This window comes from Mesoplodon bidens, assembly GCF_964165515.1.
Source record: "Mesoplodon bidens genome assembly, chromosome: 8".
NCBI classification, from domain to species: Eukaryota; Metazoa; Chordata; class Mammalia; order Artiodactyla; family Ziphiidae; genus Mesoplodon; species Mesoplodon bidens.
In genome coordinates, this window is record NC_138165.1 from 112,047,283 (window position 1) to 112,071,056 (window position 23,774).

A 23,774-nucleotide genomic window follows, 5' to 3' on the forward strand; every position below is an offset into this window, starting at 1 on the left:
GAACCTGCCTTAGAACGCCCCGGAGACCCGAGCGTCCACGAGCAGGACACCAGCGAAGGCGTTCTCCCCGCAACCCACACGTGGCGCTGAGCACCTTTGAAAGACAGACCCTGAACCGTCTTCCCAAGAGAAACGGGTTCTGCCTTTCTGCCCGCCTCCTTCTGGCCAGGCGTGTGACAGTCCTCCTAGGTGTGGGTGGCAGAGAGCGTGAACACCGCGGGGACAGCTGGGCAGAGCAGCCCCGGCCCTGAGCCGCGTGGACCCCGAGTCGCCGTCTCCTGTTCTCCCACCTCGTTTCCCAGCAAAGCAGAGACGCAGGCTTCCGAGGCGTCGCAAATGGCTGTGAGGTCATGGCCCCCCTCCAGCGCCAGCACGATCCGGCCGCCAGCCAAGCCCATCAGCTGCTTCGTCAGGTACCCGAAACCTGCAAGGGAAACGAGATCCAAGTCGAGGGCAAGGCCGGGCCGTGGCGCCGACACCTGCAGTGGGTCCAAGCATGCAGAAGTGCGTCACATCGTGTTGCAGAGACCCCGGGGCTGGCACACGGACACACCGAATAGAAGCCAGGCCGGACTGTAATAAATCCATTGAAGAATTTGGGTGTGGGATTCTTTCGGATCTCCTTGGGAATAGGAATCACGATTTCGGAGCTCTGATTTCACGATGCCGCAAACCATCTCGTTTGGGGGCGGGGAGGACCCCGGGGGGAGCCCCTCATCTCTCTCCTGCTGGAACCGCAGAGGCCAGGGGGCAAGAGCAGGGCAGGGCAGCTGCTAAGGCACGGCCACGTCCATCCCAGAGCCCGGGGGTTTCTGGTCAGCCGGCGTGCCAGCACATGCGTGCACACATACGCTCACACACATCAGCACCACGTGTGCCCCTCCAGGGCTCTTGTACGTCCGCGTCTGGGACATCTGGCTTTCATCAATAGCCACAGTCCTTCCACCGCACCCATGTCATCCTCCCCCTGGCCGAAAACGCCCGATGGGTCATGATATTTCCACCCTCGGCCAGAACAGTCTGACATTTACTAGGGAGCCAGGGAAAACGAGGCTGCGGGACTCCTGCCCTCGGCCCGGTCACCTCGTCAGCCCCTCGCCCCCCCCACCCCCGGGAGGTGGACTCCGAGAGGCTGCCCTTTGTTTCCGGCGTTCTTCTCCACGGATCCACGCTCTCCCCGTGCGAGGTGAGGGACAGGCTCTCCTTCACCATCTGCACTGACGGCCAGCACAGGGCCTCCAGGGCCTCGCGTGAGTCACCAGGGCCGCGTCTAGGAGCCCCGGAAGAGCCCCAGGCACCTGGACCACTGCGGCACCCGGGGGGCTGGGCAGTGTGGCCGGCGGGGGCGGAGCTTTCGTCTCTTTACAATGAGGTGTGACAGAGCAGAAGCAGAGGCCCTCCTCCCCTCCGACTCCGAAGTAAACGGGCTGCCGGCTACGCCCGTCTTCCCGGGTTTGAGGGGCTCCTCTCTCAGTCCCCCACCCCACGTGGGAGGACAGGTCTCAGGAGCACTGTGGACCCGGCCGCCAGCTGACAGCACCAGCACGCGGGCCCTGCGCTTGCGGGCTGCACAACCTCATGCCAGCATGACCTCTGGGCAGAGACCCCCGCGGTGGCTTCCCGCTCTACGTGGGCTGTTCCCCCGTGTTCTGTGGGGGTGCCGGCGCCGTGCTTTTGGTAAGATGTAAAATGGAGTTTCCTTCCGCTGCCACTAAAGAGGAAGCCCGGCGTACCCAGCGCCTCTGACGTCTGATCCCCAAAACAGCAGCATCCCCCGCCCCATGCACTTGGGTCACCCGCAAACCCGACTTACATTTGGCGGAGAGGTTGTAGCCTCCGAGGGGTGTGGGGTGGCCCTCCACGGCGTCGAAGCCCGATGACACCAGCACCACGTCTGGGGCAAACTCGTTGGCGATCGGCATGACCACAGTTCTGCGAAGGGTGGGAGGAGGTGACGCAGCGTCAGCCGAGGATGCAGCTGGGGAGGGGACTGGACGGCCACCGACGCCAGCCGTCAGGGCCTCGAGCTCACCGCCCAGCACCGGGGACGCAGGACTGCGTGGCTGAGCAGGTGCTCTCCTTCCACTGCCCCCTCCCCCCTGCCAGGCCACACCACGGGCTACGGACGACTGACCAAACGACCCACTGCTCGTGTGCCAGGGGGATGTGTTAGGCTAGTTAAAAGAAAGCTAACACTTAGAATCTCTAAAGGGAAAACCGATGACCAAATTTAAGAGGACTGACCGATCAGAAATTTAAACACAGAGAAGTTCAGCAGTAAAGTACATTCGGGAAACAAGCGGAAGAATCTCTACCTGAAAAGCGGGGGAAAAGCACTGTTAACACAATGCCCCTGCGCCCCCAGCTCGCAGCCTAATTGTACCGGCCCGTCCTGTAAATCACGCTTTGGTTGAGACTGGAGAGACCCACGGCAAGTCAAGTGCTCGTGTCTGTGCCCTGAGCCGGCTTCACTGCATCTGGAAAACCATCCCTGACTTTCTGTCTCCTTCTTGCCCCGTGCGGGTGGGGTGGGCAGATCACGGTGCGGGGCCTGGGCTCCAGGGCAGGCCAAGCAGGGGCCACGTGGCTGCTGGCGCTGGCAGCCTCTTGCCGACTCGGCCCCTCATCCCGGGCCGGAGGAGCCTGGGCATCGCACCGCGCGCTGGAAAGCCCTGCCTGCTGCCCTGAGCCACCGGACAGAGGGGCTGCCTTCGTCTCGCAGCTTCCCCGGACACGAGCCCAGCTCGTCACCTCTGAGGCCCCCTCCCACCCCAGGTCTTCAGAGGCCCGCGTGGGAGGGCGTCAGTGCACTGGGCACGGCCTACGGTCCCGCGCCACGTGCCGAACTCCAGAGAGCGCCACGGCCACAGGGTGCAGGACGGCCCGTGAAAGCTCCCACAGGTTCTCGTTCAGCTTTTACTAAAGAGTGAGATTGCCACTTACGTTGGCAAGGTCAACCCCAGAAGACAACAACTTTGGCCAAAGAAACAAAATGCTCAAGACGGAATGTTTCTCCATCCAGAAACTATTCTGAATGGCAATCCTGTTGAGGAGTTCCTCTGATTTCAGGTGGTGGAAGGGCCGAGAACCCCAGAGAGCCACACACAGGTGAAGACCCGGCCGTCCCTCTCTGCAGGATCCGTGGTGCGGAGCCAGGATGCCCCGGCCCGGCTCCAGGGACCATCCACCACCTGGTGCTGGAAGACCCCAGGGGCGCTTCCCAGGGAACGTCTGTCCTGTGATGGGTCAGGTGCTGGGAGAGTCTGCCATAAAGACCCGCACCGACTTCACACCTGGCACTTCGCTCACCAAGAAACCCACCTCTGGAACTAGGGAGTCACGGACCAGGTGGGCCTTTCAACATCTCCCTGCTTTTATTTTTCTTTCTTCTGAAGCTGCACCCAGTTCAGTTTCCTCCGGAACTGTCTGCACAGCTGATGAAAGCAGCTTCAAAGGACCCAGGCTCTGTGCCTCAGGGACCACACCCCGCTTTGGGGGCCCAGGAACACGGCGTGTGACTCTAGACCAGGGGCTGGAAAGCGTTCCTGCCAAGGGCTAGAGAGTATTTCCGTCTTTGGGCCACGTGGTCTCGACACCACCCTTGTCACGGGAAAGCAGCCTCACATGATGCGTGAGCGCATCGCCGTGGCTGTGTTCCAATAAAACTTTACTTAAAGAACACATGCTGGGACTCGGCCCACGGGCCGCAGTTTGCCAACCTCGCTCCAGACTCCTGCCATTACGACTCTGGTAAAGTTCCACCACGCGTGGCAATAGCCCCAGCTTTTAATGTTTCTTTGTGCCACTGGGACGCCGTCACAAAAGTTCCCAGAATCTGTAAACACAAAGTAGAGAGCGCTGTCTTTTAAACACAGCATCTGGGCCAGAGCAGGCCTGGAGTACGTGCTAACAATCCTGCCACGGGGCCGGAAGTGAGGAAATTCCTGGTCCAGGCAGGGAGGAGGGAGAGAATGCCTCGGGGATCCAGGAAGAACTGTCCTCTTTCATCTCCACGCCCAGCAGATGTGGTCTGTCTTCCCAAAGGTACAGGCCACCGTCCGCCCGTGAGGACCTGGCGGGGCTCCACCACAAGGGCCTTCATCATTCCAGGGAGACTGGTTTTCAATTATTTTAATGAAGTTCTTGTCGCATAAACTTTGTCTTCAGGCCGGAGACCAGTTTCAGCCGTGGTCTTGGTATGGATTTTAAAGCCAAGACAGTTTTTCAATGAAAACCGCAGACATTTCATGCAGACACCAGCTCATTCACAAAGAGCTTCGGCAGCCGTTTTGAAGCAAGTTCATGTTGGGGGGCTTTAGTTCTCTGCTTTGAAGTATCGCTGAGCTATCGCATTTCTAATCCCCCCACAAAATTAAAAAAACAGCCCTGTTAGAATCATAATTAAAGGAAGTTAATACCAAGAGGGTCTCTGGTGTCTGTGCTTGGTGTGTGGCTTCACCCCAAAGCCAACCATAACGAATTGTAAAGCACAGTTGACCCCATGTGTGGGTGTGTGGTAGGGTGTGTGGTGTGTCAGTGTGTGTGTGTGTGTGTGTGCGCGCGCAGGGTGGCAGGTGTGGGTACATCGTCAGGCACGGTGTAAGCAGCTGACACAGTTGATGTACGTGTACACACATACTCACTGCATTTTCCTGATTTGGGACCCTCTAGGTTGTAATCCCAAACACTTGCTAAAGTAAGAAAATCTGAAATGGTGCTGTATGCCAGGCGTGTGCCGAGTGGGTCTCCAGCACTGATTTTCAGTGAGCCCTCAGCCCCAACAAATGTCACCTCCCCTCGACGGGACTTGGCTTCCTCACAGGTGAGAAGAGGGCTGATGGCGGCACTCCTGACAATCCCACCGGCCTGCCTTCTGGACCCTGCAGCGTCACCCCACCCAGGACCCTCGTGCCAGAGGGAAGCTGAAAGCCCATCACCAATTAATAGGTTCTGCAAAGGAAATGGGAAACTGGCCTTACATTTTATTTCTAGAATGAAATTTTAAGGAACAGCTTAGCCTGAAAATAAGATGTGAATATTTGCTGGAGGCCTTCTCTCAAACCACTGCTTTAAGGTGAATGTGTCCGTGGGGTCCCCTGTGACCTTCTGCAGGGCAACCGAGGGCAGAGGGGGGTGGGCTGGGAGCGTCCCAGCGTAGCAGACCACTGATCGTCCGCTCACAGGAGGCGAATGCGCCGACCCCTGAGAGAAGAGGCGGACGGGTGCAGCCCTCTGAGTGGGAAAGCGGGGAGGAGATGGTTGTAGGGACGAGCAGCATGTGTCCCAGTGCCTCTGCGACCCTGGGGCTCATGCTGGGGGTGGAGCTCAGGTGGGCAGAGCCGTGCAGACCACATGTGCAGCTGCGGCCCGTCGCCCTCCTGAGGCCTCCTCTGGGCCCGCTCCTGCGGCCTCTGCTCCAGACACCACACTGTGCCCTCCCCTCAGTCCTCAGCTCGCCGGCCGGGCCACATCTGCGGCCACGTTGCCACGGAGAAAAGCTGGGCTGGGCCTCCGCTGAGGGGCAGGCGGGCACGGCAGGCTGGGCGACGGGGCGGATGTCGCTGACGAGCCAGTTTCCGCTCGAACCGGCCAGGGCCGCTCCGGGAAGGTGGCAGTGCCAGGTGGTGCTAGAGGGTGGTGTTATAGGGTGGTGCTACAAGCCACCCTATAGCCTCCGGTGATCAGATTGTGGGGCGTACCAACACACCATCTCCAAAACCCACAGTGGAATCTAAATGCAAGAGCGGATTCAATAGTCTGCTTCAACTTCTAGAAAGAAAGGAACTTTCGATTCATCCCCCAACCAGGGCCCTACACAAAACCCACCACACTTGTGGCCCGCACCCGCTGGGGGCACACAGCCTGGCGTGGCCAGCGGGCCGAGGCGCTGTCTTTGGGGGCTGTGCTCACCCACGCCGGGGCCTCCACCGGAGCCGGGGTTCAGGCCGGGTCGCTGCCCCTGGGTCCCAGCTGCCCCTCCAAGTGCCCCGGAGGCATGGTCCACACAAACTGGCCCCTGGAAGCTTCACCCACACAGGCCCCCTCCCTCACTGCCGTGCTTTCGGCTGGTCTCGCAGTTAAGCATCCCCAGCCGGGAGAGCGCCCGTGAGCTGGAAGCACCAGGCAGAGGATACCGGCTGTGGCGGAACCCTGAATCCAGACCTGGCTTTACAGGAGGTTGTGGCCTGGGTGGTACCTGACAACACAGTTGCAATAATCACAGCATTTTGATCATTGAAAACTTCCTTTTGTTGTACGTTGTGCAAGTTCTCGCTTTGAGGGCCAGGGCGAGGGCAGGTGTGTTTCCTCTGGGATCTGGGATCTCCGCACACCTGCACGGTAGGCGTGGCCTCTGAACCTCCCTGTTTTGGGGTCCCCCGCATCCTTTCAAGACCCCGTCCTCTCCACCAGGACTGCCAGGCGAGTGGCTGGAGCACCTGCTCGTCAAGCAGCCGAACTCTGCTGCGAGTCAGAATCAGAACAGAGACGGTGATGACGGGAGCTCAGCTGCCCTGGCCCGGCTGCCCAGACGGTGACGCCACGGCCTGTCGGGACAGAGTTGGACGTGGCGGGCAGGCTGAAGCCCGTCCACACTGGACGCCGTCCCCGCTCCTGCCCCTCTAGGCCCGGCCACCCTTGCCCACGGCCCCCCCTCCCACTCCGGAGCTGCTGCCGCACAGGCCGCGGGGGTCCTCGCACTCGGCTCGCCCCGCCTCCACCTGCTGAGGTGGGGACGCTCCTCCCCCTGCCCCTGCAGCCTCCTGGAAGGGGGGGTGGGTGCATGCCTACTCCAGACCCTAAGGTACTCTTGCCCCCTCCCGCCCCTGCGCTCCAGGTCCCTCCCGTAGCCCCCCAGGAGGCCCCGTGCCCGCCCAGCCTCCGGCCCCCGCCAGGCACCATCCTCGGGCCTTCACACGGGTGGCACGGAGGCTCTCAGAGCACGCAGACCCAACCCCCTCACTGCTCCCTTAGCCCACAGCACTCAGCACCCCTTCCCTTCGTGTGCCCCGGGAACGAATGCCAGAGGCCGTGAGCCTGCCGAGGGGCCCGCGACCCACCCCAGCCTGAGGAGCGGGTCTCTGCAGGGCCGGGCAGGACCTCGACGGGGGGCGACTCACCAGGCACCTCCCGGGCCTCTCCCGCCGCCCCACGGGGATGCTCACCTGCCCGCCTGCACCCCCAGCTCCTGTTCCCCAAGCAGGTGCTTCCTTGGAAGCACAGTCTTACTGTCTCTTCTCCCCACAACCCTGTCGCTCCCATACCCAGAACATTCTGTCCGCCCCCCCCCACCACCACCCAGGCTGTCCTTCCTGGGTTGCCAGTGGCCGCCCAGCTGCCAGACTGGGAACACTTTCCGGCTTTTTGAGTGAAAATCTGCTAAGGCTGAGGGTCCCAAACCCCACCTGGAGCCCGCTCCTCCTGGCTCTCTTCCTGGTGTGCCCACTCTCCTCCCACGCCAGTGCCCTGAGACCTCGCTGGACCCCCCCGCCTTACTCCCCGCCCCGGCCAGGTGCCCTCATCCTTCCTGGGCTCGCCTAGGGGACCCAGCGTGGTCCCGCCTTCCCGGGACAGAGCCTGTCACCGAGCTGCTGCGAGACTGCTGGTGACCGTGCAGGCCAGGCCCTTGAAGGCTCCAGAACCGTCGGGGTCAGACAGGCGGGTTCCACCGTCAGGCCTGCTCCTGAGGGCACGTCACCCTCCCCGACACCCCATGCCGGCTCTTCCTCCGGGGCTTGGCCGGGAAGCTCCCTCACCTGAGGGCAGGTGTGAGCCCCACTCCATCATCACATGCTCGCCTCACCTGCTCGGGGCTCTAGAGCCACCCACGAGGACGGTACCACGTGTGCCCCCTTTTATGCAGGTACAGTGATGGCTTGCTGAACACGGGATTGTGAAACTCTGAGTTTTTAGCTAACATGTTTTTGCTTCTAAAATCACTGCAGAATGTCCTCAGACAAACTCTCTACATAGGAAAAGACGTGGATGCCCTTAAAGAGATATAGAATTGCCTCTAGCAGGTTTCAAGTCAATATCTTCATAGCGGTGAGAGCTGGGCCCTCGGGGCACAACATTTCTGGAACAGATACGCCATCGTGAATGCAGCCAGTGCCACCAAACTGTACACTCGCACGTGGTTCAAACAATATGTTTTATATATACTTTAGCACAACAGAAAAAAAAATGTTAAAAAAACCCAAAACATAACTTATGGAAGAAACAAAAGAGCCTCAACCTTCGTGCCAGGCCGGAAAGGTCAGGGTAAATGAAATGAACCTGCCCAGCTGCTCAATTTAAAAGCAACTCTCACTCACTAAGAGATTAAAGCTTCCACTCTCGAATATCCAGCTTCACTGCCATCTCTGATAACCTTTATGATATCGCATTTAAACCCAAACTACGACCTAAGAGCACGAACAATCCCAGCTCCATCTCTGTGCACTGCCAGGCGGCAGGTAAGTGAGGGGTTAAGAAAAGTGCATCATTATCTCCTGGCCCGGAGGCCTCAGCCCTGCTCAGCAAACTTCAAAGCCACTGGCCTGGCTGGTTTGAATTAAGGTTCCCTTTTCTCCTCCAAGCCTCCAAGCCCAGGAGAAAGTGCCGCTGCCTCTGGATTTCATTAGTGGCAATTTTCTTATCTCTTCTTCATCTCGGGCTTGATCTCCTGAAATGCAACGAGGCAGGCGTGGGTCTGAGCACAAGGTGCTGCCTGGAAAGCATGAAGGCACGCATGTCCTGGGGCCCCCAGGGAGCGGGGCACAGGGAGGGAAAACGGATCCTGACCCTCCTTCCCCCATCCGATCGATGCCCAGGGAACCATAAATTGTAAACTTCAAAGTGCTACTTTACATTAAAATCAATAAAAAAAAAATCCTGAAACAATTTTCCTTTTCAAAGAGGCTATTTGAGCTTTACAAAGTTCATTTCATAGGGCACCATCATGTACACGCTTGGCAGAAGACTAAAACGGAATGTCAACAGAGACTCAAGAGTGAAAGGTCCATCTCAAAGCTGGCGGGGTGGGGGGGTGGGGGGACCTCCGGGACCCGCCTTGCCTGCCCGCTGGGCTGGGTGCGGGCCTTTCCGCCCCGATCAGAGTGCCCAGTGCACACTGAGTCAGGCCCTGGGGGCCGATCCAGTCGGAACCTGGCCTGAAGGAAGAGAACCACCACTTTTATCGCTTTTATCCACAGTTTAAAGAAAGCCCCTCCTTCTCTGCCTTCACCAGAATTCAGCGACACTGGGTCCCCCGAGGCCCCAGAGTTCACTCGGGCTCTATCTATGCCTCTTACACGGAGTCCAGACCCTTTACCTCTAAGGAAGCCCCCTAAGAGGGCCGGTTCTCTTGGGGGAGGTGACAAAGTGCTGGTGGCCAGAGGGCATCTCAGGACAGGCAGTGACAACCCCGACCAGTGATGGTGGGTTCAGATTTCCTGAAGCTGATATTTAACTATGTATATGAGCAGCTTTCAGATGTGGTATCCGTCTGGGGGAGTCCTTCTCCCCTAAATAAGTGAGGGCAAAGGTCAACATTACATTACATCTGATCAAGAGGAAGAACAAACAACAAAATTAAACCACTGAGATCAGAGGAAAAAGCGAGCCAGGTGATGATCAGGGCAGGCCTTCTAAGGAGGTGATGGACTTGCTGGACCTCCTGCCCTATTTGCACAGACCAGTTTCATTATTGGAGCAGTTTCACTGTTGAGCCGTTATTTCTATGAACTAAGTGGTTGGGGAAGAGGCCTCATGTCGGCCGAGCCACCCTTGGGGCCAGGCCTTTGCATCACCAGACCCGGACACCCACCCTGAGGCTGGGGACCAGGACCCAGTTTCCAGATGAGGAAAGCAGATGCTGCGAGGGGTCACGTGACCCATGACCTCTGCTGCCCCCCGCCCCCCAGCATGAGGCAGGGTCCTCGGCCAAACTTTTACGGGTGTGTCCTTTGCTGGAATCTCATCTGCCAGACACGACACACTTGTGCTTACACGCACACGTGCACACGCACCCACAGACACACACACGCCAACGCAGGCACACACGTGTCCACACAGAGGCGTGTGCATCACACATACACACACCACACATGCCTGCATGCAGGACAACAAGAGCACGTAGTCAAAGAGAAAGGGAGAAAAGGCCTCTGGAAACTTCATGGGATTCCAATGCCTGGTGCAGACATGGTGCTTTTAACAAAGACTGAGGTCCGTCGGCTTCACCACCAAACAGAACTCTCCTCCTCCCGAGGGCCCCTGGGACTCGCACTTGGGCAGGTGCTGCCCCCCAGGCCACTTGCTCCTTCTCCAGCCGGAAAAGGAAACCTATGCTCTGAGCACCCATTTCTGGCCACAGGAATCCCTTCAAACTGGCCCAGATCAAAGCAGAAATCACCATTTGATGACAAAGGCAAACACTGTGTTTTACAACATCACCCTGCAGCCCGAGTCTAGCGGCCCAGCATACCGTGAAGGAACCGGGATGAATGGGGAGTCGTCTCTCGATTTTTATGTCAATAAAGGAGGGATATTTATTTCTGTTTCCCATTATCTCACAAAAGGTTTTTTGGAAGAAATATTAGGAGATTATGAGCCCTTTCAGATTCGAGCACCCGCTTTTCATTAACATAACATTTTCTGACACCTTGCCTTGGTCTCCGGTCTCCATCACTTTCTTACTGTTAAGACGCGAGACAGATTCCTGTTTTCCATTTAATGCACAAGACGGGAACACCACAGACAGAAGGTGAGAAGACAGACTTGAAGGTGCCACCTTTGGCTTAAAGAGCAAACTGGGAGAAGCCCCAGAGCCCGTTCCTCCAAAACGCAGAGACAGAAAGGTTGGTCCCTGCAGGCGCATGCTCACGGCACTGAGGGCCCTGCCCGGGGACCGTGTGGCGGGGGGGGGGGGCTTGCTCACGGAGGAAGATGAAGGTCAAAGGAAAACAGTAAACCCCACAAGAGCTGCAGCCGTCAGGGAATTCCCGATTGTTCCCTAAATGCCCCAAGGGGCAGGAAGCCGGGACTCTTACCTGAAGGCTGCCAAGTACTCTGCGTCTCCCATGGGGGGGTCAAGGCCGCCGGTGAAAGCCATGTTGACGTTGAAGCCCACGCCGGGCCCCGTGCCCACCTGCATGGAGGAGAGAGATGGGCGTCACGGGCCATGACCCCAGCGGCCCTGCCGGTGCACCCCTAGCCTGCCGGGGTCCCCAAGGCCCGGACACACTGCCTTCAACGATGGAGCATTTTCAGAGGCAGGGCCCCCGTCCCCCTCCACGGGTGGAGCGTGTGGGGCTGCCCTGCCCAGGGGAGGGGCCGGCAGCGTGCACCCACAGGGCCCTGCGAGCAAGGCTGTCCTTCCCAACTTCCTTCCCAGAAGGAGACCCAGAGGCAGACGATCCTTTTTCCTTGGGTGGGATTCCCCACTGTCGGGGCCTCTTTGTTCAGAGTGTGGGGCTCTGCTGGGGCATCGGGGTGTCCCACAGGATCCTGCCACTCCGGGGCCCACCGTGTGGCACCGGACAGGTGAGAGGATGGCCCCGCCCAAGGGACAGAGCAAAAGGCGTGGCTTGGAGATGCGTTGCGACTGCACACAGCAGCCTCTCCTGCAGGACAAGGGCACCCCACTCTCACCCGTTCATAAATTCTGCAGTCTGTCTGGATTAGAACCAGAATGCTCTCCTGTTTTCCATCTGTACTTGGACAAGATAAAGCCCACGTGGGCACACGCGATGGAATCATGGCTGACGACTGCCCCCCATCCCCGCTGGGAGCCCTTGCTCTGCGTTGCAGGTGTGGCTACACCTGTTCTCATGCCTCCTCCAAGGCCCAGCACAGGATGGAGCCCCGCTCACCTCGTCAGGTGCCCCGCTGCCCGGGAAGAAGTTCCCGTCATCGTAGCGGTGCAGCGAGATGTACAGCACGCTGGGGTCACTGTAGAAGGCCTGCTGGGTCCCGTTCCCATGGTGCACGTCCTGGAAGGGCGGGGGGGGGGCAACTCAGCGCAGGTGCCCTCGGGCCCTGGCTGACGATCCCCGTGGCTCGGGGCCCTTGGGGCCCTGGAAAGAGAAGGAAGATGCCCCAGGTGGCGTCCTCCTCGCCCGCACGGCACCCCATGGGGCAGGTTTGGCGGGTGTCTCAGCTTCCCCGGAGGCTGCGATTTTCCAGGCAAAGTCATTTGATCAATTTCTTGTCACAGCCGGGTGGGTGAGGGCCGGGGAGGTCGCTGACCGTGGCCGCTCACCTGCTCCGCACTGGACCCGGGGGTACACGGGAGACCATCCCCGGGGCGGAGTGACGGGGGTGCCAGGCCCCAAACAGGAACGACAACCCGCTTCTCCGAATCGCAGTGACCACGGGTTGAAACCACACAGCGGGGCGGCCCGCTGCATACAGCGTGCACACTTGAGGGCTGCACACGAGTCCATGATTATAAACCCCGGGGAACTGCTTAGAATCCTTACTCTATTTATGAGAGCTGTCTGTGCTCATCATAGAAAAGTGGAAGGACAGCTGTAAGTGAGGAACCAGCTGGACCCCACTGAGGCCCACCACCGCCGAGGGGCGCACACCAGGGCCTTGGCGCTCACGCACCACCTGTGCGCTGTTCCACGTGACAGCGGAGCCCTCACACGCGGTTCTGCGACAGCAACAGATGGATCACCCACTTTCCACAGGGGCTTCAGGCACACCCACCTTCTCCAGCACTCCGCTGTTACAAGTGCCCAGCATCTCTGACTGCTCCCCAAGGGGTGCTAAGGGAGGGGCCCCCTGGGGCCAAGGCACCGGGCGTGTGAAGACTGGGCTCCGCAGTCCACGCTGTGCGGCCGTGGCACCCAAGGGCCCCTTGACCAGTGCCGGCCGCCCGGAGCTTGGGGGTGTCCCGGGCTGTGTTCTGGTTTTTCTTTTGCCAAAGGAGAAGGACTTCGCAGCATAAAAGATAATTCCACCCAATGTACCTGATCTTTTTAACTAAAAAAATTGATGAAATAAATCTTAAATACCAAAGAGAATGTTCCCCCTGCCCCCACCATATACGGCTTAAAAAAGAAGAGTAAAGTGAACACCTAGAATCCCCATCTCCAGCATAAGACTCCGTATACCTATTTTTGGAGTTCAGTTATTCTATAGCTTTTTTCATAGAGTTTACCTTTGAGGCAGTGGGATGGTCAGATGTGGCCCCTCCCATGGGAAAATGGGAAGGAGGTTAAGGCAGCGTAAATTGGCTCCCCTCTGCAGGGAAGGCCTTTACACCGGGAGTGACAGTGATGCAAAGCTGCCACGTTGGCTCGGGGAGGGCCAGGCTGTCGAGGTCCAGGCTCGACCCCCTCCTGCACTCCCGCCTCTCAGCGAGGTTTTGCAAGGATTGCCCTTCGGCTGCTGCCCTCAACCACGGGCCTATTTCTAGACACTTCAGGAGCCGGGATATTGGCAGGATCGGCTGTTTGAAGCTGTCAAACAGACTCCTAACAGGTTTGGGCTTTTACTTTCTGCATCTTTGAGGTAGTTTCCAGAAAGGTAAGGCCCCCAAATCCCATTGCCAGTGGAGATGGAAAAGCTCGCCTCCCTCTCCCACTGTCTGCGGGGGAGATAAGGACGGGCCACTCACCCAGTCCACCACGAGGGTCTTGCTCACACTCAACCTCTGCTGGAGAAGCTTGGCTGCGACGGCCACGGAATTGAAGTAGCAGAACCCCCTGGCAGGCGAGAATCAGGAGAAATAGAGACAAATTCCGGGCTCTGATTAGTTTTTCTTCAACTTGCGATAGAACATTCTAGAATCCCACGAGGGTCTAGAATCCCACGAGGGTCTAGAAGGTGGGGTGAATGCGGGGCTCCTGATCAAGCAGTTTGGAAATGTTAACTGATGCTGATCATTCACACACACACACACACGCGCGCGCGCACACACACACACACACGCACACACACGGTCCCTGCGTGCAGGCTGCCAGCGCTCCCAGGGTGAGAGAGTCCATCTCACTTTATGCCCCCAGGACATCTCCCAGAACATGCACTGACCGACCTGTCAAGAGGCACCGAGGCCCACAGAACACCAAAGTTACTCATTTGACTTGCTCACTGCGCATCTTTCCATATTCTAAGATGTATAACATTGATTCTAGAGAGTCTCTGAGAGAACGAGAAAAACAAGCTGAGAAAGTGAGTCAAGTAAAAATGAAAATCTCCTAAACCTGAATTTCCCTTTGCCTGAATCACCAAAGAAAATGAGAAGCCTGGGTGGGTCTGTTTTCGGGCTGTAGGCTGCCCGGCGGGAAGCCTCGCGACCCAGCAGCCGCCGCCTCTCTGGCCGCGCTGGCCCCAGGACCGAACTGTGCGGTCTCCAAGGGCCTCCACGGACGTGTCCCTCCATATTCCATCTCGGTCCATCTGTGCCCACCCTTCAGAATATCTGACAGCTCAGACTCGAATTAGAAAGGTGACCTCAGCGAAATGCCACAATCAGTGCCCGCTCCTCGGTCACGTGGACTGTTCCGGGCCAGGGACACGGTGGTGACGACAGCTCCCTTTACGGTGAAGGGTCCCTTCCTGAAGCCCGGCCCCGACGCCCTCACTAGGGATTCCAGGTGGCGAGGGCTCCACCGCCCGTTGGCTGAAAGCCAGGCTCCGGGTCCAGCACTGCCCCCGTGCTTCCTGCTTCTCCCCACGGCTCTGTCTGCACCATCCGTGCTTCACCAGCCGACAAACCAGCGCTCATTCCCCCAGCCACCGCCCTTCCCCTCGTCCTGATGACCCACAACACGGTGTCTGCTGTCTCGGGGCCCGAGGGCGAGCCCCCGACGTCACGCTCGCTGAGGGTTTTCTGCGTCCACTCCGCACACAACTGCCCTGGTCAAGTCCTGTGACTGCCCCCAGGCGGCTTCTCCTCGACCAGGATGGACCCTGAATCCGCAGGTCAACCCCGCCACCTTGGCCAGCTTCTCGTGTGCACAGTCAGGGGTGTCCACGACCCGAAACACAGGCCAGAGAAATGACCCCTGTGCTCATGACCTTGGGACTTCAGCCTCGCGGTGCCAAGCCGTGAGCAAGTCAGCTGGAAGGCCACACGTGAGCAAACCTGAGGCCTGACTGTGAAAGCTTCTAGAGGAAGCACCACGAGAACTCCTTCTGGGGCAGCTGAAGTTCCCTCTCCCAGGCCTGACAACAAGACGACTCCTCTGGACTCGCTTCTGCACACACGGCCACCCATCCTGCTCACCCCCACACGCCGCCCCCTGCATCTCTTCACCGGGACCAACCCTAACCAACTCGAGCTGCACGTACAGTTACGCCCTGCTGGACCGGCCGCTCGGGGACCGTGCACGGGCAGGCGCGAGAATGCCGCACGTCCCCTGCCCGAGAGTGACCGCGTGTGTACTTACATGGGCGTGCTCTCCTCCGCGTGGTGTCCTGGGGGGCGGACCACGGCAAAGCCATTCTACGCGCGACACCAAAAGGGAGAGATGCGGACAAAAGATTGGTTTCAGGTCAGTGAGAAAAGGCAGAGTGTGCGTGAGGACACGGTTTCCAGCTGCCTTCCAGGCACACAGACGTAGGGCAGGATACAGGGCTGGCTGTAAGCACTTCAAAGACATCTAGGTCCCTTCTCTGAACGAGGCCTGCTGGTTATCACAAATTACTAAGATAAAAGGTGAGTCCATCCCCGATTTTCTATCTTTGACAGCCTGCTGGCACGGCTGGGAGCTGCTCAGCTGGGGAAGCAGGGTAGGAGTGGAAGGGGCACCCCGGTCCCCCTCTGATCATAACCAGCATCCCCAGGAAGCAACTTGACGGGAACCCTGGACGCAGATGAAACGGAGAAGGCTCGGCCTCTGCACAGATGCTGTGCCCTAGTTTGGCCTTAACGTGAATCCCTCTGCTGTCCGTGCAGCTCAGTTCCCAGGGGACTGAGTGACGCAGAAAACAATCACTAACGCTTAGAAGGAAAATCTCAGAGGCTGGAGAGGAGCTTCAGCCCCCACCCCTGCTTAGGACCCCTGAGTCACTTATGCTTTAAAAGAACCATCTGCAAACCATCCTGCAGCCACCGTAATAAAAACGGTTTAGACAGGCACCCGGATCTCACCAGCGCAGGAAGCTGTGCGGTCGAGGTCTGTAACAGAGACCCATGGGTCGTGGACCACGCTGACCGGGCGTGGGAAGTGTACCCAGCCTGCTGCAGAGACCAGCTCAGGGGTGGACGGGGGGGGGGCACACTTAGTGGAAGCCCCACCTCGGCACGCTTGGCGCTGCCCAACTATCTCCCTGCTCCTGCACAGGACCCCGCCCTGCAGTTCTGCATGGGGATGCGGGCCCCAGGGGTCCCGTGCCCCGGGGGCCTTTGCATAGCAACCCCAAGGCTCTGTGCCCTTCCCGCAGAGCTGAGAGCTGACTGGCAGCGGGCAGCGATGGCGGGTGGCCTTCGGGTACGGTGGCAGGAGGAGACCCGGGCACACACGTTTGCAGGGAAAAGGAAGCTCCATGTCAGTGCCCCGATGAAGCAGTAAAACTTATCAATTTCATTAAGCCTCGACGTCTTTTTAACACCCATGCAAAGAGATGGGGAGGCGTGTAAATAACCCGTGGGGTTGTCACCTCAAAGAAAACGACAGACAGTGGCTGCTGTCAGGGGTGGGATTTGAGCTTTCCCGTGAAACTGAGAACTCTGGAAAACTTGTATGCGGCCCAGCTCTTCCCAGCACTGAGAAGACCTTCCTGACGAGATGGGTGGTGACATTCATGGTTTCAAAGATTAGTGATGCTTTGGACACCGTATAATAAAATGTGCCAAGATTTGGAAGACCTACGTGATCCAGTGAGCCCCTATTTCTAAACAACTATGCACTGTGCAAACGTCAGGATAACTGACTGGCTCCACGTGCGAGGCTGATGGAATTACTTGTACAGGAGGACAAGCTCGCTGATGCTGTTTTAGGGTCCACGCTGCAACTCATCTTCAAGAAGCTGTCACTTGTTGAATTTTGGCATAGCATCAAAGAAGAATACCCACAATTATCTGAAAAAGCTATTAAAATACTCCCCCTTCCCCAGTTCTGCATCTGTGCGAGGCCAGATTTTCTTCGTGTGCTTCAACTAAAACAACACGTCACCAGACACGGAAGCAAAAGCAGGTATGAGAGTCCAGCTGGGCGACTAAGCTCTTATTATTATATTTAAATTAATAAATATTTTAAAAGCCTCAGCTTTAAACTCTGATGAGTGGTCAAGGCTGATGACACAACTCACAAAGACAAAAGCTCTTTGGGATTTTTCAGCCACTGTAAGAATGTAGAGTGTTCCCGAGGCCGAATTCTTTGAGAAATGCTGTATCATTACACGTGTTTTCACAAGCGTGGGAAAAGTCCCCTCGGGTTCAACGGTGATGACGGAGCTGGGTCCGCCCGTACGCCCCGTCACTGCCACCAGGTGCCTGTCCAGAGGGCGAGCGACGCGGGCTGGCTGTCCCTCCCTCCTCCCCGGGCTGTGTCCTCCCAGGACCCCTCCCGCTGGTCCGCACTGACCTTCAGTTCCCCCGTGGCCACTTTGAAGACCAGCTCCACCACGCAGCCCACGGCCAGGCGGGCTGCCCCCGACGAGTGGACCTCGTTCCATATGGTGTCACTGTCCACCTGTGAAGACATCACGCCCGCAGTAAGGCCGGCGTCCTTGGTCACAGTCACCCCCATCCCGGCCGGGTGGCCGTGCCGCCAGGGGCCCCTGTGCTCTGCCGCTAAAACCAGAGCCTGCCGTCTCTCCGTGACTAATTACAGAACGTACCCAGCTCACATTCGGGCTTACTTTTTTTTTTTTTTTGAAGACATGCCAAAAACTACTAAACAGAAAAAGAACAGTGAATGCACCAAAAATAGCATCCTGCGTTTTTACCCCTTTCTGAGGTGTCAGTTCTTTTCTTAATTGCTCCAAAATACTCCATATGCTAGGAGTCATGATGTCAAGGTTACCTAGTTCCCTTCCGTTTTTAACTGCAACGGCAGCTGAGGTACACTAACAATTAGCAAAAGCAAATGTAGCAAGTGTTAGAATTAGAGGTCCTTCCAAATTATGACTTTATTTCATGCTGAATTGAAGGAGAAGCTCCGTGTGTTTGACAGGAGTCGTTAACGGGGACGGCACGTGGACGGGTGCAGGGAGGAGAATCCAGGCTCTTGGACACACACCAGGGGGCTCAGCCCAGGGGATGGCACACCTGCCCAGGTAGCTGTTCCCCGTCAAAGAGAAAAACGTGTGTGGCACAAACCTTTCAGGTAACTACTGTTTGTGTGTTGGTTTATCTACTTACACATTAGATATATTTTTTATTTTTTTTTATTTTTTGCGGTACGCGGGCCTCTCACTGTTGTGGCCTCTCCCGTTGCGGAGCACAGGCTCTGGACGTGCAGGCTCAGTGGCCATGGCTCACGGGCCCAGCCGCTCCGCGGCACGTGGGATCTTCCCAGACCGGGGCACGAACCCGTGTCCCCTGCATCGGCAGGCGGATAGATATATTTTTTAAACTCTAGCTAACGTGGGCAGGAAAGAAGACACAGACTTGACGAGTCAGTTCTGCGGAGGCTGAGTCTCCTGCTGGAGCCTGGGGGTGGGGGCGGGGAGCAGGGGCCACGATAAAGCGGGAGCCCCTGGTTCCAAGTCAAGGGGGCTGCCATCCCCAGGGCAGGGCAGCTGGTGCCTCGGCCGCACACACCCGGGGCTCGCGTGCCCTTTCTGTGGGTGCCCGAGCCTAGAGAGGGTTCTGGGAAGCTGTGAGGAATAAGCCCTTCCACCTGCAGCAGTCGGCCGGGCCTGGGTGAGACCTTCCTTCCCATGGCAACCTCTTCCAAGCGCTGAACGCTCGGGGCCCCGGACACAGAGGCGGAGCCGCAGGTGAGGGCCCGGCACCCCCTCTCCGGCCCAGCCAGGATCAGCACCCAGGCCCCTGCCCACCTGACAAAGGCCCTGATCATTACGTGGTGCGGATGGATTTCTTTCAATGAAGTCCTGGGGCTTCATCTTCAAAGCAAGATGATTTAAAATACATTTACGAGCAGCTCGAGCTATTTCCTGAGGAGTGTTATTCCGTGCAGGCTCTTCTTTTCAATGACCAAACCTCTATGTTCTTTAAATAGCTTCCAAATGTCAGAAGAACGCTCTGCACTTAGCGCACTCTCCGCAGCATTAATATTCAACGTTCAAAGACCAGCTTCTGTTCTAAATAATACTGTGCCGTTATTCATTGAAGTAGCCACTCAACTAGAATATTCTGGACCAGCTGCTTCAGCTGAAGAATCAATTCAATAAAACCAAAGCGAGAGCTGGCAGGAGGGTCCGACCGGTTGCCTGGGCCTCGCGAGAGGCCGTACCCCTGAGCACCAAAGGGGGTTTGGGCAGAACTACGCAGATTATTTCTCCTCCAAATGCAATGATTTGGGTTTTAGGCTAAGTAACCAGAGCCAGGTGGGGAAAGGGACTGACCCTCCGCGTGCTCTGAAGGATCTCTGTGCTCTGCGCTCCTCCCGCATGACCCCAGGGTCCAGAAGGTCCTGGAACATCGTGTCCAGGGTGAGGGACAGACCCCCCAGCCCCACTGCAGCGTCTCCAGAGAACTTGACGGCACTTTCCACTGCTTCGGGGTCTCAGTCCCCCAGCTTCTGGCCACCAGCTCCCCAGGGACCAACGTGGGATGGTCGGGTTGGAGCCCTGAGTTCCAGAAGTACGAGGCGGCCCTGCTTGGGGCGACCACAAATACAGGAGCAGGAAGCAAGGGAAAGAGCAAAGGGACTACTCCACAATTCCTCCGCAATCGCCTACGTAGCAAAGACGGAGAACAGGTGAAGACAGGGATGGGGAGACCTCTTACGGAGATTTCAAGTGGCCACTCGGGGTGGCCACTCGGGGTGGGCCACGGACCTTAGAAGCCACGGCACTCGGGGCCCCCAGGGCCTGCCAGGGCAGGGCTGGAAGGGAAATGCAATACTCAGGAGGTGAGCAAAGCCGAAGTTTCTCTTATTTGGCTTGGAAAGAAAAGGTAAAAGCATTTAAAAGCTCCATTACAGAACCTAGATGTTAATTCAAGTAGCTTCAGGGGAAGCGACGCACAGCCGTCCTGCACCCTCCCAGCCACACCTGGGCCCCTGGGGTCTCCTCTGCTTCCCTGGCAACACCCCGGGGGGCTGGCCCCCAGCTCTGGAAGGACATTCAGAGGCCCAAGAGGGCTGCGGCTGCACCAGCGACATGGCGAGTCCACGCTGAGCCGGGCGGGAGGGCTGGCACTGCGATTCTCTGCCCTCCTATTGGGGTAGTTATAGAAAACAACTGAAAGTGAACAATCCCTTGAGACACCCTATGGGTCACACTGCCCACTAATTATTCTGATGGGCTCCTCTCTCGACCGGGTTCGACTTGGTGAGGTTTTCCACGTCTCCGTGTTCCAGAGCATTTTTGTGCCTGGATGTGGAGGTGGGCGCTGGTAGCCTGCTGGAGGCTGGATCTGGACTTCACACCGGGGAGGGGCCACCTGGCTCAAGGCCCCAGGCCCAGTCCCCTTTTCGCTTTCATTTGCAAATTATAAATCCTGCCTCGCACCGCATGCTGCTGCAGGGCAGTGCAAATCCAAGCCTTTTCAAGTCTGGCCAAAAATTTGCCCCGCATTAAGAGATTGCAGCCTATTTACAGTACAAAATACAATAACTCCAGGAGGGCCTGGTCGTGGTATGAATAAACGCCGTTTATGCTCTTTCTGACGGGATAATTTTCAAAGCAGCGATTTTTGTAAAGACTCAGGAAGAAAACAATTTTGTTTCATTTCCATAACGGAATCCAGACCCCAAGCTTCACCCTGCGATCTGTCATTACGCTCACACTCGGCTGATGCGCGGTTCCAGCCGAGACGCCCTTGTTGTCCACTAGGTCCTCCGGCCTCTCTGTGACCGTGACCGGCTGCAGCACTTCCCGGGCTGGGGAGCTCTACGGCTAGCAGACTGGCCAGGAGAGGGCTGGTCCTTGCCCTCACCCTCCCTCATCCAGAGGACAGCGGGGGGCAGGGAGACGGCCCCTCCTGATTGAAGGAGAAGCTCTGGCTGCGGAGACCTGGCCTCCGCTGCGCTGAGGTAGGGGTGGGTGCCCAGATGGGTTCTGCGCCCCCATCACGGGCAGGGAAAGCCCAAGTTAAATCAAGATGCTGGTTCTCCTGCGTGTCCACCTGCCCAGGTCTGCTCAAGAGCTCCATCTCCCGGAGAAGCAGCTCTATCCACCCCACGTGGCCCATAAACCTCATGCCCAGGGTCAGAGCTGCACGTGGGGCTTCGGGTTGGAGCTCGGATACGGGATCAACACACACCCCGTGAGGTGATGGATTCACGACCTGAGCTGGGACGAGTGGACTGTTGTCCAGTGGGTCAGACAAGACAGGCCCACACACCGGATCCCGTTTCCTAAAGCCAGTGGTGCCAGACAACCTTCCCTGGAGGAAGGTGCCCCAGACCCGCCATCAAAACGCTCACAGGCTCACAGGGCCTTTGAAGCCACACATGTGAGCGGTGGGGCAGCCCCGCCCAGCAGGCCCTGTTTATGGAAAACACCTGGCAACAATTACCTGCTCTGCGGAGAGCAAGGCAGCGATTTCTGTGACCACCAGGACCCTGAGAACAAACAGGACATTATTTACACATTAAAGAAATACTTACCCCGACACCACCGCAGGGCAGCCTGACAAACACCGACGTTAGGGAGCCTGCAGGGAGAAGGAGAGCCGAGGTCAGGTGGGCAGGGTCACCCAGAGCCCCAGCCTGCAGGGAGCACCGCCCCAGCCTGCAGGGAGCACCGCGCTGGCGGCGCCTCAACAGCGCTGACACTTGCGGGAGATGCACAATGTGTCCCACGTACGGAGGGGCAAATGGGCTTCAAGTAACACTGAATCACCGTGTGGCGCCAGCCGGTGGTGGGTCCTGGGCTGAGCGGGCCCAGCCCCTGCGGAGAGCCCTTGCATTCTCCATGGCAACAGCCCCCTCCTCACGGGGTGGGGAGGCCCCACGGAGGCTTCTGCTTCCAGCCTGAGCTGTGCACCTGGCAGGGAACCACCCAGAGCTCCCTGCCCTTGACACTGGCTCTCAGTTCTGGGCTCTGGCCGCCCTCCCCAGCTGTGAGCAAGAGAAAGAGGCCTGGGGTTAAGCCCCCGGGGTGAGCCCTTTAGACAGGGAGGGGTCTTTTGGGATGTAACAACAGCCCTCCCCCATGTACACGTGTTCCAAGTTCACTGGGGTGGTGCACAGCTGAGAAACCACACAGCCTTGAACCTGGCCGTCTAGGAAGGCCTGCCCGGGACCCACGCTGCAGACACAAGGCCCCCGTCCCACGAGGCTCAGGCCTGCCTCGGTGACAAGGACAGGGACTGTCTTCTTCCCCAGTGTGATACGGGTGCTGGCTGATGACTAGCCTAAAACCTGCCTGTCATGCAGGGCCAGAGGGTGGCACAACTCCCCAGCCCCCGCTCCAACCCCCCCCCAAGGCGCAGCGTGAAGCCCAGGCTCCAGCTGGCCGACCCCCCGCAGGAGCTGCCCCCATCCGGGACAGACTATGCAGCTGGGCGCTCCCTGCCCCCCTTCCACCTCACTCCCACTGCGACCCCCAGGCCTTTCCTGGCAGGTTCCACAGCCCAGCTTGGGAGCCTACTTTCTGGACCTGGCAGAGCCAGGCCCGGTGCTGGGAGGGCTCACTCCCAACACTGCCCTCTCCCCGACCCCGAGCCCCAGCTCTGCTTGGGTGGCCATGAGCTGCTCCCAGGGCACCAGGAAGAAAGCAGGCCTTGGGTCACGGGGTCCGGATGGCTCACCAGGGGAGCAGCCTTGGTGAGGTCTGTGCCCACCTCATCCCGGCTCCTGGCCTGGACCACACTGTGGACCCTCCCCGTCACGCCCCACCCGCTCCGAGATGCCCGGACGGTGGGTCCTGCCCCGGGCCTGCCCTGCCTGTGCCCACGACTCCCCTCCAGGTCACTCCCCCGCCGCCGTCTGGGCCCATGGCTCCCCCCACCAGGTCACGCCCCACCCAGCCGCCTGCACCCACGGCTCTCCTCCCGGTCACGCCCCCCCAGCCGCCTGCACCCACGGCTCTCCTCCCGGTCACGCCCCCCCAGCCGCCTGCGCCCACGGCTCCCCTCCAGGTCACGCCCCCCAGCCGCCTGCGCCCAGGGCTACCCCCCAGGTCACACCCCCGCTAGCCATCTGCACCCACGGCTCCCCCCCAGGTCACGCCCCCCAGCCGCCTGCACCCACGGCTCCCCCCCAGGTCACGCCCCCCCAGCCGTCTGCCTCCACGGCTCGACTGAGGTTCACCTGCCGCGCCTTCTGACATCAGTTAAACTGATTCTCGCGGAGCCACACCGCCTCTGGCCCCATCCCCGTGAGGCCGGGGGCACGCCTGCCTTCTCCTTGTGCCCCGACTGCAGGCCCACAGCCGGGAATCAGCGGGTGCGCAGCGGGGTGGAGGAGCCAGCGGGCAGGGAAGTGATGCCCAAGGACAGCAGCCCTGGGAGGGGCTTGCCAGGCCCGCCCTGAGCCCCCCGTGGGAGGTCCTGGGGCCGGAGGGAGAGGGTGGGCTGCAGTGCATGACGGGGGCGGGGGAGAGGGGAGCTGGCACCACGCGGTCCTGCAACAGATTCACCCAATGGCTCGAATCAGCGAGGGCGGCACCGGCCCCCCATGCCCCCATAGGGTCCTGCCCTTGACACGCGGCAGTGGCTCTAGGTGACCACAGGCTGGGAATGGCTTCAAGATGGTTCTCGTAAC

The 23,774-nt window shown here is 58.7% G+C and overlaps 1 protein-coding gene across 5 annotated transcripts in view; it reads right to left on the reverse strand.

Moving 5' to 3' along the window:
* HDAC4 (histone deacetylase 4) overlaps positions 1–23,774 on the reverse strand; it is a 296,704-nt gene that overhangs the window by 15,727 nt on the left and 257,203 nt on the right. For 3 of the 5 annotated variants that reach the window (XM_081243356.1, XM_081243357.1, XM_081243355.1), the window contains exons 17-24: positions 21,675–21,721; positions 17,517–17,624; positions 15,378–15,433; positions 13,604–13,691; positions 11,850–11,969; positions 11,028–11,125; positions 1,814–1,932; positions 291–424 (exon numbers count right to left, since the gene is read on the reverse strand). In XM_081243356.1, the coding sequence (XP_081099482.1) occupies positions 291–424; positions 1,814–1,932; positions 11,028–11,125; positions 11,850–11,969; positions 13,604–13,691; positions 15,378–15,433; positions 17,517–17,624; positions 21,675–21,721 (770 nt within the window). Of the gene's footprint in view, positions 1–290; positions 425–689; positions 1,933–8,880; positions 9,150–11,027; positions 11,126–11,849; positions 11,970–13,603; positions 13,692–15,377; positions 15,434–17,516; positions 17,625–21,674; positions 21,722–23,774 lie in introns of those variants that run through there. The other 2 variants (XM_081243358.1, XM_081243359.1) reach the window with 2 other exon arrangements.